This window comes from Bremia lactucae, linkage group LG9, assembly GCF_004359215.1.
Source record: "Bremia lactucae strain SF5 linkage group LG9, whole genome shotgun sequence".
In the NCBI taxonomy this organism is placed as follows: domain Eukaryota; phylum Oomycota; class Peronosporomycetes; order Peronosporales; family Peronosporaceae; genus Bremia; species Bremia lactucae.
The window spans coordinates 1,910,229-1,927,400 of record NC_090618.1 but is presented as its reverse complement, the minus strand read 5'-3'; the positions used below and the strand labels follow the sequence as shown (position 1 = coordinate 1,927,400).

The 17,172-nt window shown below is 47.3% G+C and overlaps 2 protein-coding genes across 2 annotated transcripts; both read left to right on the top strand.

The window, feature by feature from the left end:
• Positions 1-3,898: 3,898 nt before the first annotated feature.
• Positions 3,899-4,306, top strand: CCR75_000888 (uncharacterized protein; the record flags this gene model as incomplete). Its single annotated transcript, XM_067958993.1, has 1 exon — positions 3,899-4,306. The coding sequence occupies one exon, from the start codon at positions 3,899-3,901 to the stop codon at positions 4,304-4,306; it is 408 nt and encodes a 135-aa protein (XP_067819607.1).
• A 3,257-nt stretch (positions 4,307-7,563) lies between these two features.
• Positions 7,564-8,034, top strand: CCR75_000887 (uncharacterized protein; the record flags this gene model as incomplete). The annotated part of the gene is made up of 1 exon (XM_067958992.1): positions 7,564-8,034. One exon carries the CDS (start codon positions 7,564-7,566, stop codon positions 8,032-8,034), a length of 471 nt encoding a protein of 156 aa, XP_067819608.1.
• Between the last annotated feature and the right edge of the window lie 9,138 nt (positions 8,035-17,172).

Here is a 17,172-nt window from a genome sequence, read left to right as displayed (position 1 = left end):
CCGTTTGTTTTGCCATTGGCAGTTCTTCATCCAGCGCTTTTAATGTACTTTGACAGCTTTGACCTTTCCCGCCACATCCCATCCGAGCGTTGCTAGCTAGGTGCAGCGTGCAATAAGATTGTGGATGAGAAGAAATGGAGTGAAGCTCGTGATATGCCCTAACAAGTCGTGCACTGTATGTAGGCGGGCACGTCGTAATGCGGCCACGCTCTACTTAAGCACACACCCTAGCACAGCGAGGAAGCGGTTAAACCTGCTTCTCTTGCGTGTAGTGAGGTAGTTGTGGTGGGCGCGCAAGCGACCCCACCCAACACACTAAGAACTCTGGTGAAGTGTCGTCACGGGAGCGGTAATCCGTCTCCTCGTGCGCACTTACCAAGTAGGTAGTAATTTTCAGACTGATTTATATTTATTAGAATTAAATACAAATACCTATTTTTACCAATTAAAATGTTATCTCTATAGATATCATTTAATATGTATTGCAAGCGTATCTTTAAAGATACCTCGCGTAACTGATGACGCTAGCCGTCATCATGGATGACGCTGGACGTCATCCCTCCTAATGTGAATGCACCCATGTGCACCACATCCACAAGGGTTGGTCACAATGTGCACCACACCCGAGTGTTGGGTCTAATTACTATTATTTAGTAATTGACCATCCCTAAAGTACCAAATGTACTTAATGGGGACTGTGTAACATTAGGGCAACTTCAGCCTGTTACACCACCCCCCTCTTTAAGAACGAATTTACATTTTTAAATTCGACAAAGAGGAGAGAGGAACTTCGAGCAGCTTTACGCGCCGCTAGTTCACTCGATCACTCTCGCGCACGTGTTTTTATACACGGCGCCCAAGATGCCACCTAAAAGGGGCCACGTTGGTGGGTCGTCTGCGAAGACGCCCACACAACCTCGCACTAAGCGCACGCGCCGCGTGAATTCGCCGACTGCGTCTAATCCCTTAGTCGGAACGCAGACAGCCACTGCGGCTGTCGCGTTAACAGGGCTAAAGGATCCATCCCACTTTAACAGTGAGGATGTTGATCCGTCGCTCATTGTCGACTACAATGAGTCGACACCGTTGCCGTCACCTCATAGTAGTGATGCGAACTACGACCTCAAACCTAGGATGACATCAAATTTGTCATCCAAATCCAGTACGATGAAATCACCATTGTACTGTAAATCTTTTAACGTTTAGTGAAATTTCACTACGCGTTTCATTACTGTTATCGATGCGCCTGTCGCTAGACGCACCGACATCCTCGTTGGAGGGATGTCGAGCTCAACATATTTGAGCCTACGACTTTCTAGTGACTGGCGACGAATAAAGTTATTCGACGCTCCGCAGTCCACTAGGGCTTTAAGTGACAAATCATTTGTCACTTTTAGCTTCAAGATGATGAGGATACCTCATCACCAGGTGCAGAGACACATAATGATTGTGTGTCTGGAGCAACTTTTGTCAAGAGATTTGCAAATTCTCTTGAGGTTGCTGGATCAGTAGGGCGTTGCGCCCCTACTGACCCCGTCCATTTTTTGGCGGTCCGCCTCGCTGTTGCGATTTCGCAACAACGTCGGATCCGCGACCGTTGCCCTTTTTTGCATTCAGTCCAAAATTACGTTCAGTACATTTCGCTGCTGGGCGTGGGGCACTACACTCATGAGCGTAGTGTCCTAATTTTTGGTAGCGATGGCATTTCTGCAATCGCTTATTGCTCGAAAAGCGAGGTCTCTTGCTTTCGACGTAAGAAAGGTCTATGGGTTCTGGACCTCCTAACTCGTGTCGTCTTGGAGGACGATACGATGACGAACTAGCTTGAGCCTGTCTCAAGCTAAAGTCCTCCTGTTCCGCAACGGATATTGCTTCTTCAAGCGTATCCAGTTCCAAGCGGAACAGGTGGGTCTTTACGGGACCATCCGTAAGACCTTGCATGAACACCGTAATCAACGTGTGTTCATGGACTGGGTTATTTGTAATACAACTCGCTAAGAGTCGTATGTGCTGGGCATATGCGTGAACATCACGCTTGCCTTGCTTGAGTTTCAGAAGCTCTGAACGAGCTCTGAACTCAGCCCTTGGCGGTTCAAACGTCTGTTTGAGCCGGGCTTTAAAAGCCTCTAGCGACCCAAAAACAAATGTGTCGCGCAACTTAGAGCCCAATGCCCAAGTTTTGGCACGACCTGCCAAATTTGATTGAGCGAAGCGAATGCGACTTGCATTTGCTCGTCGACGATGTGACGTGCCCTTATGGCATCGTCCAACTCGACAAACCATCTCAAGAGGGAGTCTTCTTCGACTCCCCTATGCTTAGAGATGTCAATCTTTAAGTTTTCGGGACGACGCGTTTGCGTCATCCCAGGTACAGGGGTCTGTACCTGTTGTAACCTCAACAGTTCTGCCTTTTGAGAGCCTTGCTGATTCAGCAAGGCTACCTTCTCCTTCATCTCGTCAAGTTCATGTTGTATGAACTTGGCGATGGCTGAATGGAGGGCATCTCTGTCCAAACCGGACAGCATGGCCAAGGTGGCATCGTTTCCTACGGTCGAACTCATCCGTTCGACCGCACTCCTTTCTATGTCACTTAGAAAGGAGTAGCTTTCACGCGAAACGTGATGCGTATTCCCACTATCATTTAACATGTCCATGTTAGATGAAGTAAATGTGGTCCTTGGACAGACTACAAAGTGCTACCAGGTGTAGCGGGGCACTACGACTTGTACTGCTTCAGTACAAGTCCATTTCGCACTGCTTCAGTTGCGAGTGGTGCCTTACGTCACTTCACGTACACTAGTACGTGCAGAGGAAGACTTCTCTTTCAGACAACTAACTTAATAAGGATTAAACGGAAATTGTATAAATATAATTAGTATCTCTTTTTCTATCTGTTAATGCTAGCTTAATTATAAACTAATACTAACCATGCAGTTGAAATCTTATCTGTCTCTCTCTGTGTTTATGTTTACAGCTGATTAGTCTGTGTAATATATAGATATAATGGCCTATACCTATTTATGGATAAGATTTCTGAACATTACTATATAAAGTAATATCCTCCAAATATTATCTACGTTTTAGATAATACATTAGTTAACAACCATTAAGTGTAAATTTCATGTAACGATACACACCGTTGCACACCATGCTTGCTTTTTGTAAAGATGATAGTGATTCGTATCGCATAACATCCAGCGAAACAGAAATCCCATTATGTAGTATAAATAATTATATGCTCAGGCAAACCATAACATCCAGATTACTTAATCTATGGAGCATCAATTAAAATCCAAACAAGACGCTGAACCGCTATCGTAATACACCGAGAATACCACGCTTTGGCGAGAGCGGGTCAAATGCTATTAGTGTTATTGTGGTGACGGCAAAGTTTGTTCGCTCAGAACCGAAAACTCCGCCTCCAAGTCGACCTTAACCCGTTTTAATCATGGTGCCATATATAATCGGTATGCAACGCGATACGCTTTTACAAGAGATAACCGCATTGGCTGCATGTGAATGGGCCAACCTTTTTCTCGCTCATGAAATTATGTTGTCGCCGACCAGAATTACTTACCATGGCAAAAAGTAACGGATATTCCGGTAACATGTCGACAAAATTGCAAAGAAAGAATGAATTGCGAGCGACAAATGAAAGCGGATCGATCTTAATTTGCTGACACTTTTATTCCACGTGCATAACCCGCTGTACGACTCACGCTCACGTATGCCACCAATTCTTATCCTTCTGTTTTTGCTTTATGCGGTATTCCTACTCATCAAGTCTCAAACAAATGTCTGAGTCCCTTGTAGCTCATTTCTTTATTTCCATTCAAAGAGTTCGTTTCGCTTTTTCAGTAGTTCGCTTAATCGTCGACTTCCTGCCATTTGTTTGTACATGCTACTCCTTACTGCTGTCATCTCTCTGACCTTTGTCGTGGCAAGCGCCAACAAACCAAATTTAGACCACTCAACATTGTCAAGCAGCCCAGACGCCAATCTGGATGAACACCGCCTTGCAAACAGTACGAGTAATACCGAAGAGCGAAACTGGTTTATGACTTTGTTCAAACCGTGGAAGGGCCTTAACGAGAATTTTGGTCAGATTGGAAAATCTTTGGCTTCTGATAAGTCTCGTACGATGCTACGAGACGCTTCGACAAAATTTCAGAAACACAAAGTGTTCAGCCCAGTAGTCAACGTGGCGAGGGATAATCCAAACTTTATTGTAAACGTAATGCAGAAAGGGGGTGATAAAGCTATCGAAAAATATGTTAGGCAAGACCCTCGGAAAGGTGAACATTAAAAAGCTCAGACAGATGGTGGTTGGTGGTTAAATTTGCAGATAAGACGGGATAGTTAGGAGCAAAAAAGTTCTGTTTGATCATCCTCCTTTTTATTGCTGGAATGAATTATTTGGGTAAGTACACACAGCTCGTTCATTCTCATAATTTATTTTTCGATATGTGTCGTGCCATGCTAACATTATTTTGCTTTACGATTGGATTATAAAGAAAAAGTTGTTGATTTTGAAACTGAAAAAAATTGGATGCTGATACATTGTCGAAAACGCAATTGTGACTATTCGCATATTTTCATTTTCATCTCGATTTTCAAACGATCGCAAATTCGATTGCCAGCCGTAACAAAAAGGTAGTGTTTCGTTCATTGTTACTTGCTCGCAAGTCCTTCACTCCTTGACCACGAAAGCTTATAAATAGATATTTTTTAAAAAGTTTTGGGTGTAAGGCGTACTTCGATCAAGTTAGATCGTGGAATGGTGTCGTGGAAATGCTCAGTAAAAAAAATAAACAAATGTGGTAATTTTTTTTGGCTAATCATAGCGCTAGGGATCAGCTACAAGCGTTAAACACATACAGAGGCGTATAGGCTCGCGTAACGAGCCTATAGGCGCAGTGGTCGTCTCTATCACAATAGCAAGTACTTTTGCGCAAGCGTCTCGAGCGTCATAATTGGTTGGCCATCTATTATGACTTTGCGAGTCACCGTGAGACACTCGCCCAATGGCACCAGTAGTAGAATGTGAATGTCGTCGACAGCCACTTTACCATGTGCTGGCGCAGTTTTATAACTCTTTAAATCGCCACGACAATGCTCGAGCTGCACCTTTAATGCGCGTCGCTAACTGGCAAACGGTGTTGAAGTAACCAACAACGACTTAAAAACTATCAAAGATCTCCTCAACGATTAGATTCTCGAAAATCTTTTTTGCTGCCGGCGCTGCGTGTTTTTGGCTGGAGCCCCGTCAGGAGCCGATTTCTAGCGGGATCAAACCTACAGAAAGCTTTTTTCCCAAAGCCATCGTAGTGATCAATTTCACGAGGTTTCAGACAGCAACAACGACCAGGAGCGCCTCCGTTACCATCGCACGCAATAATTATCCTTGTGATTATTAATGAGATGATTATTTCTGGTCCTCCTACCCCGCCGCGGTGTTTGCAATTCTCGAGAAACGATGGTGAAACTTATCAGGACGAGATAGCCAGTGCTTTGGAGCCGGCGACCTAAGAGCTTCTAGTCTTTATGAGGTGTCGGTGTACAGAGAGAAAACGCTTTCCAAGTTTAAGACGACGGTGGTTCGGAGTTAGTGAGGAGACCAACGGAGTGGGACTTTTGCTTTCATGGAAATCGAAGGCATCGACTTGGTACATTGTGGATTACCATCTCGGCAGCCAACGCCGTACCAGAGAAGATTTTTTTTTGACAGCGGTAGCACGGGACAACCAGCTGAAGTCTTTTACGTAAAATATCTTGAGTTTTTCGTTAATGAATGTACTTTACCGAAATGGACAGACATCATCGTAGTCCATTCCAATTACCTGCATTTATTGTCAGTGGAGCACACGCAACAAGTTTCTTGGGCTGGCGCACATAGCATAGGCACAATAAGGTTGTGAATGCGACTGGCTCCTTTAGTCTCACTACGCCTGGCTGACATTCTAGTTGGGGCCAACGAAACTCAAAATGTCAGGTTTCGGGCACACATACGCTATACGGAGGTGTTCTTCACGGAACGACAACTGATTTTCAATGCCAAAGTATTTTTGATGAGTGTGCTTGCGGGACAAAGCGAAATGCACTAAAGTCCACACTCAGTAATTCGTATTAAGCTCAATCGCTCCCTTGTCAGCGATGCATGCAAGCTGACAGGGGAGCGATTGAGCTTATAATATATAACGATGGCCCAGGCAAGAATGCGCAATATCGGGTCACGCTTCTAGCCAGTGCATGATGCCACAATTTTGCTTAGGACTGCATGAGACTTATCACTATCAATATTGGTGAGTGGTTCTTTGCCATGAGATAAGTGCAGTAGTGTCTTCATCTCCTTGTTATTTAGTGCATTAACGAAGGGTTATGGAATACATGCTGAATTGCTAGTACGGATAATGGAAAGTCGACTACACAGGTTAAAAGACCTGAGCCCGCACCTGTCCTATAAACTTCTTTTGCCATGCCTCTTGCAACGTGGGTAGAGAATATTTGGAGAATATTTTTTTACATGGTAATAATCTAAAAGCTTATCCATTAGTCGATATAGACCATTATATCTACTTTTTCCGAGGTTCAGTCAGCGCTGGACGCGCGCACAGAGAGAGACAGATAAGATTTTATTACATGTTTTGTATCAGTTTGTAATTAAGTTAGTATATTATAGATACAAACAGAAGAACTTAATTATATATAAACAGCTTTCATTTAATTCTCTTTGAAGCAAGTGTTTAAAAGAGAGTCTTCCTCTGCACGTACTAGTTTACGTGAAGTGACGTGAGGACCCACTTGCACTGAAGCAGAGCGAAGTGAACTTATACTGAAGTAGTGCAAGTCAGTATGGCCCCTTTTTAATGTCTGTATGATCCGCTCAAAGGGTTGGGACGAGGGTGAAGTAATCAATGAAGAGCGTGCTGTTCGGCTGCAAAGCCCTCAACATTTCTACCAACTTTCCAAGAATCGATTCAACGCATTACCGAAGAGTACCAACAGCCACCACCACGCTTGCTAAGGCTGATAGACGAGACTTAAGCAGAAATCGTGGCAAGTGACAATGCAGCAGCTGATTTATCTAGCTCCTTGTCATGTTCTCCATAATTTTTCGACCCTGTGCTTCGCCGTGGTCGTGGCAGACCTGTGGGGTTCACCGGGATATGAGAAGCTCTGCAGGGACGCTCTGTGCGTCGTGACTTGTCAACTTGAGCATATTATAATTTAGAGGCGGGTCGTGGTGAAACAAACAAATCTGGTGGCGCATCAGATACCGGTGTAACGTTTAAATACGATGAAATGGAGGAAGAAGCGTGTGAAGGACTTGAATTGAGTAGCGAAGACGATGGACTGGAATGGTCTAGCCAAGACGATTCAAACGGAAACGAATAGAGGAAATAGCACTGAATTTAACCTACTCTGTGGAATCGCATTGACTCGCATTGATTGTTGTTCTTTTTTCACGTTGTTTATGTTTCCGTGTCATTCGTTTTTGACGCGATCAAAGACGAGAATCAGTTCGCAGTGAGAGGTATGAGGGAACATATCAACAGGTACAGCATGCACGGGTTGAAATGGCGGGCGAGCATTCTCTTCCGCATCAACTGTGGCCACGTGACACATCCGCCACCTGCAGGACTTCATCATCAAGTGCTACGAGCGCTACGTGCGTGTTCACCTGTCGAGTGCATTGTTTACGTGTCGTGTAACCCACGTGATGCCGTGACGCTCTGCGGTCCAAGCTCGAAAAAGGAATCACGTGACCAATACTCTGTTATCAACTTGAAAGCCGAGAGTGTCATGAAAAAATTGTTGCACACGAAACGAGATGACAAGTATATGAATTTACAGCGCGTTGTAGCGATTGTCGAAACCTTCACGAAACAAACCGAGACGGAAGCCAAGACAGGGTTGATTCGATTCGTCATAGCCAAAACTAAATTCGCATTTGTTACGATAACCTTTAATGACGGGCGATGCATGGATTTCATCCATGGGACAGCAAAGACCATTGTGGCTTGTAAATCCTGAAATCACGGGAGTGTAGTTCCAATGCGACAGAAGCGATTGATGCTTCTCGGTCTTGTGAGACGTATTCGAGTGTTTTGGAGGTGAGTAGAATAAGCATGTTTGAACGGGGCACCTCGGCTTGTACTGCTTCATACAAGTCCACTTCGCACTGCTTCAGTTGCGGGTGGTGCCTTACGTCACTTCACGTACACTAGTACGTGCAGAGAAAGACTTCTCTTTAAGAAAACTAACTTTAAGAGGGTTAAAAGAAAATTGTATTAAAATAATATAGTATCTCTTCTTTCTATCTGTTAAGGCTAACTTAATTATAAACTAATACTAAACATGCAATTGAAATCCTTTCTTATCATATCTGGCCTGTACCTATTTATGGTTAAGATTTCTGAACATTACTGTATAAAGTGATATCCTCCAAATATTATCTAACTTTTAGATACAAATGCAATTCAACAAGAAGGTAAAGTTTGTGCGGCGTGATGGAGTTCGTGAATTTGCGACCGATTCGCTCAAGCTTTTTTCGAGAATGAGGGCATCGATCATCAGACTACAGTTCCGTACGCGCACCAGACCATTGGGACAGCTGGACGCGCCAAACGAACGATTGTGACGATTTTACGCATTATGCTTCAACGCGCTAAGCTGGACAAGTACTTTTCGGTCTTAGCACCATCCGACTTCCATCGCTCAAAATTAAGCGCAAGACTCCATTTGAGATGATTTACAAGTTTAAACATATGCGCTTCTTCGCCTGTCGAGCGTATGTTTTGAGTCCAAAAGAAAAACGGCTCAAGCGGGACCGAAGTCTCAAGTTGGTGTGTTCATGGCCTATGCAAAAGTTTTCAAAGCGTATCGAGTCTATGACATACAAGCGCAGAAAGTGGTTATCAGTCGAGATGTAAGCTTGACGTAACTCCCATGGAGAGTTTGACATTTCATCCGTCCTTTCTAATTTTCTATTCAACAAATTGTTGAAGCGCGTCCGGCGCAACCTTCGAAAGACGGAAGGGAGAATTGAAGCTAGGCGCCACATTCGGCTTCATCCGTAGCTCAAAGCTTACGGATCGCGTTGGAGGCATTTCATTCTGAATTTGTTCGAAAAATACGTCCTTGGTTCTACGTTGGTAACCTTCAACTGATATTCATTATAATCTCCACTATTTATCTTCTCTTGAAGGTCCGGCCATCCACGTCTTTAACTGTGGTGTGTGATGTAACTTCAATCCGTTGCATACGCCAATCTATCTGTAATTTGCACTGGGTGAACAATGGTTGACCAAATATCCAGTCATGTTTATCTGGTAGGTCCCATTCCATGAACTGACTTCATGCCTTTGATACGAATGGTATCTTCTACTTTCTTCGTGGGCTGACTGGATGTCCACGTTCCGTCTATACGACGCGCTTGTACCGTCTGTAAGCTGAGCACTTTGAATGCCAGACCGGTTCTAATTAGGTTTGTAGACGCACCAGAGTCAATCAAAATTTTGACAAATTTGTCGCCAATGACACCATCACACACTAGTAGTCGACATTGTGCTTGTATGTCCGATCCAGAGCTGCTTGATTGGACATTAATAGGTGGCAACTCAGTCTTCCGCTGGAACTCCACGGCACTGATCGTGACTCGATCGTAAACAATTGTGTCTTGTTCGTTTTCACGACTGTTTACATTGTTGAAATTTTGACAATATACATGCTGCTGATAGTTTCGTCCAGATTGAAGGCTCCTCGAACAGTACGTTTTTGGCGATGATTCCACTGTGCGGACCGGTGATCCGAACAGCCGCCTTTAAAGCCCAAATTGCAGCGGCAACATTCGTCACGAGACCGAATCTACAAGGGCCAATATTTATTGGCTCTGAACCATCTTTTGTTAGATTCGATGACTATTTTCGTACGCCCGGGACTAGATCGATCGTGCGAGATTCCACGGGAAAATCTCGGCGGATGAGAGCGTTCAAAGTCCCACGCAGCAGTAATAGCTTCGGACAGCGTTGTGCAGCGACGGTAGTGAACAGCCTTTCGCTAGCGAGCAGTAAGTCCGTGTAGGAAAGTACCTGATCTCGACTAGCTCACTCATGTCTCGGACTTGAGTGACTACGTGGCAAAACTTACCCACATTATCCGAAAGATCTTTGCAACCGCGATCGTTCGTATTGTTCGTATCTTCGCGCAGACGCTCTTGCGAATCAGCAGGAACGAATTCACGTTCGACTTTGCGGAAGAAGTCGCTCCATACTGTTTCTGCATCACATATCACGAGCAGATCCTTCACTGTTTCACCTAAGGCGGCGAGTATATTATTCGAGAAAGCTCTTGACTCTTCCAGTTTACTCCACTTGCAAGAAAATACTATTTGTTATAATGGGTCAGGCTCCACTGGACGTACTACGTAAATTGATTGCAAGCCGAATGATTAAGGAAGCTGACATACCAAAGACTTCGATTCTACCGAGCATGTACCGCGAATGTTAAGAGCGAGCAATGAACCATAGACTGTTTCCAAGCAACCGCAATAATCGTCGTTATTCCTCATTTGAGCTACACTTTGACATCTTTGGTCCAACGGAGGTCGCATGCATACCAACATTCTAATCCGACGTTGATAAATTGACCGAGCGGTGTGGAGTCCGAAGCTAGTACAGATCGTCGACTGGATCAGCATTAGTCACCACTTGCTTCGAGTTCTTCCGCGCAATATGCGAGCTCCGTCGAACACCACCTAAGAAAACAGTTTTGTTGATTTTGTGGGACAGATAGTAGCCCCTTGCTCATCTTTGGAACCCATAACGCGTCCTTGATCTCAATCTGGCGTATATCACCATTGGGTAAAAATTGCTTGCTCGACAATTGTCCCAACATTCTTGATTGCAGAATTATTACCGTCAGCCACCGATAATTTACATTTATCTTGCTCACACAGTATCGTAAACCTTTCACTTGCTCCTGTACAGGATAAACGATCTGTGCAACCTACCCCATACGTCGGAAGCTTCACCTACTCTAGCTTGATTTCTGATAGTAGTTTCGACTTAAAATCTATTCTAGCAACTGTTATTGTTTTTCGATAGTCGCATCTATAGAATCTAGTAGCTGTGCATGCTGATCGAAAGTTATCGGGGTGGACTTTATGGAGTTGCTACGGTAACTAAATGATATTAACGATTACTCAAATGAATGGGGTAGATCTAGTTTTTTCTGCTTCTCTTGACAACCTTTGGTCCCGGTTTCAAGGATTTTTACGATTTGGCGGTCGGTTGTTGGCGAGTTAGCTCGACCTCTTACCCCAATGGCCCAGATCAAGGAACTCGGACAGTTTTGCTCTGGTGCTTAGCGATCTCCCTCGAGATACACAGGCTCACAGTGTTTTCGAATCATTGGCGTGCCCGAGTTGGCGAGCCTTGATGTGTTTGCGCGAGTCAGAGCGTTGGCTGTGTCCAGGTGTTTCTCGAAATGGACAAGAATGCGGCTGGTGCGGCGGATAGGTTACAGTAGATCTGCGCATAATTTGTCGGCTGTGTCCGGCTTGCTTGCGGACAGCTGCGCCAGCAAGTCATAAATGTCAAGTTCTGAAGCTTGATTACGCGGGTGAGGTCCTAAATCGAAAAACTAACCTTCCGATAACCAAACTGACTTAGTATCGAAACGAGACGATAAATAGCCAAATAAAATTCGATCTGTATAACGGTGGCAATTTAATGGGCCAATGGCATTTTTAGCCATTGAAAAGAAGCCCCTGCCCTAAAATAGATGAGACTTACGAATGGCATCTCCTGATCACTGCTCTTAAGAGGCGACGGCGGTGCTGCAGGGGCGGTGAGCACGGCGAGCACGGTGGTGATGGCGGAGTCGGTGGGACGGCAAGGACTGCGGGAGGCGAGGGCCAACAAGTGCTACCAGATATGGAGACTTGTGCTTCTTTTGGTATATTGAAAACACAAAAAATTTTAAGACCTTAGTTCGCTACCTCTAAGTCTATTCTTCTAGGTCCTTCTAAAATTTTCATAGTGGCGACATCTAACGATGCCGTCAGACTGAGGTCAGCTAATTATTGCTGTGCACTCACTGGCGTCAGCCAGCATCTTTCGAACGACGGACACAAAGCTGTCACCAAGCCCCCCTCCCGATGGGGGAGGGAAGGCCAACCTCAGTCGACCGTACCCCTGGAAAGTGGTGGCAGTATAGCACTGCCTTCGGCACCAGTCACGGGGGAATGCAGGCCGAGCATTCCGCCGAATTTGACCGGCCACCTCGCACCAACCGTTGCCTCGGAGGCAGATGGGGACACCGACATTGACTCTCACCTAAAGCGTGCCGTTTCGACTAGATCCCCGCCACAAGATATGTCATCTCATGCACGTATCCAGGCTCCTATTGTTTCCTCCGGAGCTTCGCCACCCGATGGAGCGGAGAATCTGTCGTCGGATCCGTCGCGAAGCCCGACACCTGGCCAATCGACTCAATCCGGAGCGTCGGCTTTGAACACCGCGCCTTCTCAGGCGTCCCCCCGTGACCTGTTTGATGCCCTGGTTGACGAGATGAAGGCATTGTCCGGGCCGGGGTACGTCGATGTATGGCGTCAGACCATTCAGGAGGTGTTTGAACACGTATTTTCTCGGCTTCCGGTTAGATTGGAATCTCTGTCGCAAGAGCGGCAACGCTTTCCAAAGCTAAAGGGTCCGGAGTTGGACGGTCTCCATGATTTATTTCGGCAGTGTTTTGTCCGGAGTTCCGGCACATATACCGATTGGACGAGACTTGCTACCAAGATAGGCAAAGATATTCTGCTCACCAAGTGGGCCTTCAAAGAGATTATTCGAAAACTAGCCAGCCAACACAAGTGGGCCACGGCACCGGTCTCCGCCTATGGGCGCGGGCGGTGCGCCAAGGAGCACAGCCAGTCCAGGAAGGGCAGCAGGGGCACGCGTCTATTCCCTATGATGATTTTATGTTCGACCCAGCAAAATATTCCGCGGCAGAGGCCTCTAAGCTTTAAGACATTTGTACCACCCGTCTCGGCCCTGCTCGCGCTCATCGTTTACGTGAGGGCACAGACGACGAATGGCGAGTCATTGTGGGCATAGCTGAAGGACATATTGCGTGTCGTCGGATGCCAGACTTTCTACGATCCGTTTTCGACAGTGGGGAACGTCTTCGGCTCTACAGCACCATCCAGGCGCAGGTCGAAGGACAACTGGTTCTTACTATTGGCAGAGGGCGTAACATCCCGATCAGCCGACAGACTTCTAATGGTATCACGGCGATGATACTCGAATCCGCGGAGCTTCTGCGGGTCAGTTTGACGGATCTCCATCGCTTCCTCGGATTAACCAAGGCCATCAGCTATAGTCGCTCTTCCCGGACGATTCACTTCTACTTTTTCTCGAGGGAGACAGCAAAAAGTCTGCAGGATGTTCAAATACCCTTTCAGGGACGAGTGTACACGATAGAAAACGCTCATCAGCCGGTGCGGGGGGCAGTTTGGCAGAATCAGCGAAGCCCCGATGGTCGTTTGGGCCATTCACGAACTGAGTACACAATTTTCCTGCACAACGTGACACGCTTTAACGAGGTTGGACGCATAGCGGCTTACTTTAGGTCCAAAATCCAGACGGATTTTGAATTCGAAGATATGGACACTTGCAATCCAAACTCCCAGACGTCTACAGTATGGAAAGTCACCTTCTCTCTGGCGGGATGTCCAACGTTTCTTCAAGGGATAGTCCGCCTTCTATGGTTTGGAACCCCGATCATAATTAATCACCCAAACGTGGGTCGAAGCCTTCAATGCCTATAGTGCGGCACCATAGGCCACACAGCCGCCAGGTGCCAATTAACGGATGCGCAACTAAAGGGGCCAGGTGCTATCGAAGTCACAGAGGCTGAGCTTTAAGACGTTAAAGACTTGGCAAAACCATTCCTAAGTCCGGAGGAGATGAGGGAGATGGCTAGCAAACGGCTACAACTTCAGAGGGCAGCAGACGAGGCGGCACAGGCAGCTGTCACACCGGCGGCAGTAGGAACAGCTCCCTCAAGGCCGACTCCGACAGTGGAGCCCCAGCGCACCGGGGTGCCCATTCAGCCCGTTTGCACCGCCATCTCCACGCAAGCAGGATCTTCGGACCCTAAACCGAAACCTCGGCCGGAGCAGCCGTGGCTGACACGTCCTCTCCAAAATGGACGGCGTCTGTGGAACCCTCCCGCAAGCCACCGGTAACGACCGAAAGCCCCAGCTCGGGCGGTTTCCACGTTCAACAGGATATGGAGTCGGGGCCGGAGCAGAACAGTGCGAGGTCCGCTCCAGATCCTAGCACAGATGGTGTCACTGACGACCCTCCGATTACACCGGAGTTTCACCCGACCATGCCTCCGGACGTCACGCGGGCCAGCCCTCACCTATCGTCAGAAGATCGAATCCGTCAACAAGACTCTAAACGACGAGGGATAGCGCCCGTGATCTCGGGACCGACGCTTCTAGCCAAACAACGTCTTGAACGCAAAACCTGTGAGCGGCTGGTTAAACAGCAACAGAACGGACGCTGTACTCCGATCCCGCTGGACCCTCGTCCAGAGACCGGACCTATCATTCAAAAGATTTGATGCGTATTCTGGGCTTACGGGAAGTGCCCACCCCACCCACTGGAAACTGTTTGGCGATGGCGATCGCTCAAGCCGTCGTGGACTCCGCCTTGGACGCACCAATCACGTCCCTGGAGCCTCTCACGACCAGCGTTAAGCGTGGTATCAAGTACGCTGGGTTGCTGAATCTGGAAGGTCAGCTCCCCCACGACCTGAGGGTCAATACGTTAAAGAATGTTGGCCGCGGGTGGCCGACAATGACCAGAGAGGAGTCGGCAACTCAACTGCGGTGGTTTTTAACAGACTATGCAGCAACCTCGTCTGACAGAGACACCATAGTTTCGGAATTTTGCTGGGAGGAAGTGACATGCTCGGTATGGCCGCTACTTTTCTGTAGCGGGATATCTTTGTCATCCACTTGGAAGGTGACAGCGAGAAGTGGAGCTGTCGAAAATATCACCCGACAAAAGTGCAGCTGCACGGTCGAGTGTTAGACACGGCCAAGGAATACCCTCTCTCTATCATGGCTTGCATTGACGATCTGCAAGCGGCTAAAATTGAGGTAACAGACACATTGCCGCTGGTTCTCCGTTTCTGGGGGCGCCAGTATTCGGCATTTTTACATACGGACAGCACGGCAAACCTGACTTCCCTGACGGATGACTTTAACAGCCAGAAGGCAGAGCTGTCACAGCATTCAAAGCTACCTGCGGTAGCTGACGCTACACAATTGGCGCTATATGTGCAGGCTTCACCTGGTACTGGAGAGGAGATAGCCCCTTTAACTAGTGCTAGCCAAACAACCTCGCTAGTCGTGCACTCTGGCCAGGGAGAAAACAGTCAGGCGCTGGTCTTGCGTTCTTCGCAGCCGACTTCGGTTCCCGAGGCGTTCAGCGATGAGTATATGGAAGTGAGTGTGTTGGCGCAAAAACGAGGCCTCGTCACCTCGCAGTCTGAAGAGGTTGACATTAACGACGACGGTGATTCCAGCTCCCTGGGGGCATCAGAACCAAAAAAAGGCAGAGTCACGGTTAGTCCTCAACAGTCCGAGATGGCTTCTCCAGACGGGACGCGTTGACCGTGAGGTGGACATCGAAGTGGCGACAGGAGTGCCTGCTATCGGGTCTTCAAGCGTACCGTATCAGGGTGAAGGATGCCACCACCTCACAGTGGTTAAACGAATGGATTTCTCCCGCGCAGTGGAGTCAATCCTCTTCTTCTCTCGCTCCCCTTATTGACAACGGGGATGACTGGAACAAACAACGTGACTGTAACTATGCCAAAGATGAAATCTTAAGGCTCTGTGACCCGCGACGACGAATCCGTCTAAGTCACCATCTACTTTGCGATGATTTGTTTGACAAGGAGATACGTGCATTGACGGGGGATGACGTACATCCGCTCACTCTCCCCGATAAACTACGCTGTTATGTTCACCTGCTACGACGAAACAGTCACTATCAAGAGGCATATTACTCATCGGATAATCACCGGGTGAACTGGCGAACACTCGTACATTTTTTTCTACATCGTTGGCAACTGCGGAGGCGCGGTTCCTTCTTGAATACTGAGGGCAGCTCACGGCTGCACCTTTCCTCCTGTTTTCGCACTTGTTCATTGGAGGAAGTCGACGCCTATGGACGTGCTCGCTTGCTTCAGGATTGGACTACTTTCCCTGACACTAGCAAGGAAACAGATCAGCGACGGGTTGGTGATGAGATAATAATTACTCAAAACGTGCGAGGTTTCAAAGAAAACACCGGTGCAGGGTAGATGGCGGCGTGGCGACGACAAACTCCTGGACAACGTGTGTTGGCGTGGTGTATCCAAGAAACGCACGTCCAAACAGTGGAGGAAGTGGCTCAGCTGAGTGCCCAGTAGGTTCGCTTGTGGGGTCAGTACCAAAAGCCCGAGGCTCCTCCATTGTCGTACTGGGGTACGGGTTCGTCACGACACGCTGGCGTAGCAATTCTTTTAATTCCGTACTCTGCTGTCCACTTGTCGGTATGTCATCAGGATCGCTGGAGTACGTGTGCATTAAGCGTATCGATTGGAGACATTCTCCTCGTCAATATGTATGCTCCCACATTACAGCCGGAACGCGAGGCCTTTTTCACCTCTCTATTATCTTGGAATCTGGACCCCATCAACACGATCACCGCTGGAGACTTTAACTGTGTACAAAGTCCTCTTCTCGATCGTGCTGGACATCACCGCTCCAACAGATCGGAAAGTCCTGCCTTAGACACCGTCATTTCTCGGATCGGTTTGGCAGACGCAAGAGTGCTGAGAGACCATGCGGATGATGACATAACTAATGATTTTGTAGATCATTTCACATATATGGTGGGTGAACAAGCCAGCCGAATTGATCGATTCTATGTCCCTGCTATTTGGGTGGACAGAGTTCAGTGGGTAGAGAAGCGTGTCCCTTTTCATCATTCGGATCATCAGGAGGTGGTCCTGTGTGTAAGGGATACGAGCAGGCCTCGTCGACATTTACGGAGTCGAGCAGTGGCTTACCCTATTCAATCATCCCGTCCCGCCCAAGTGATCGAC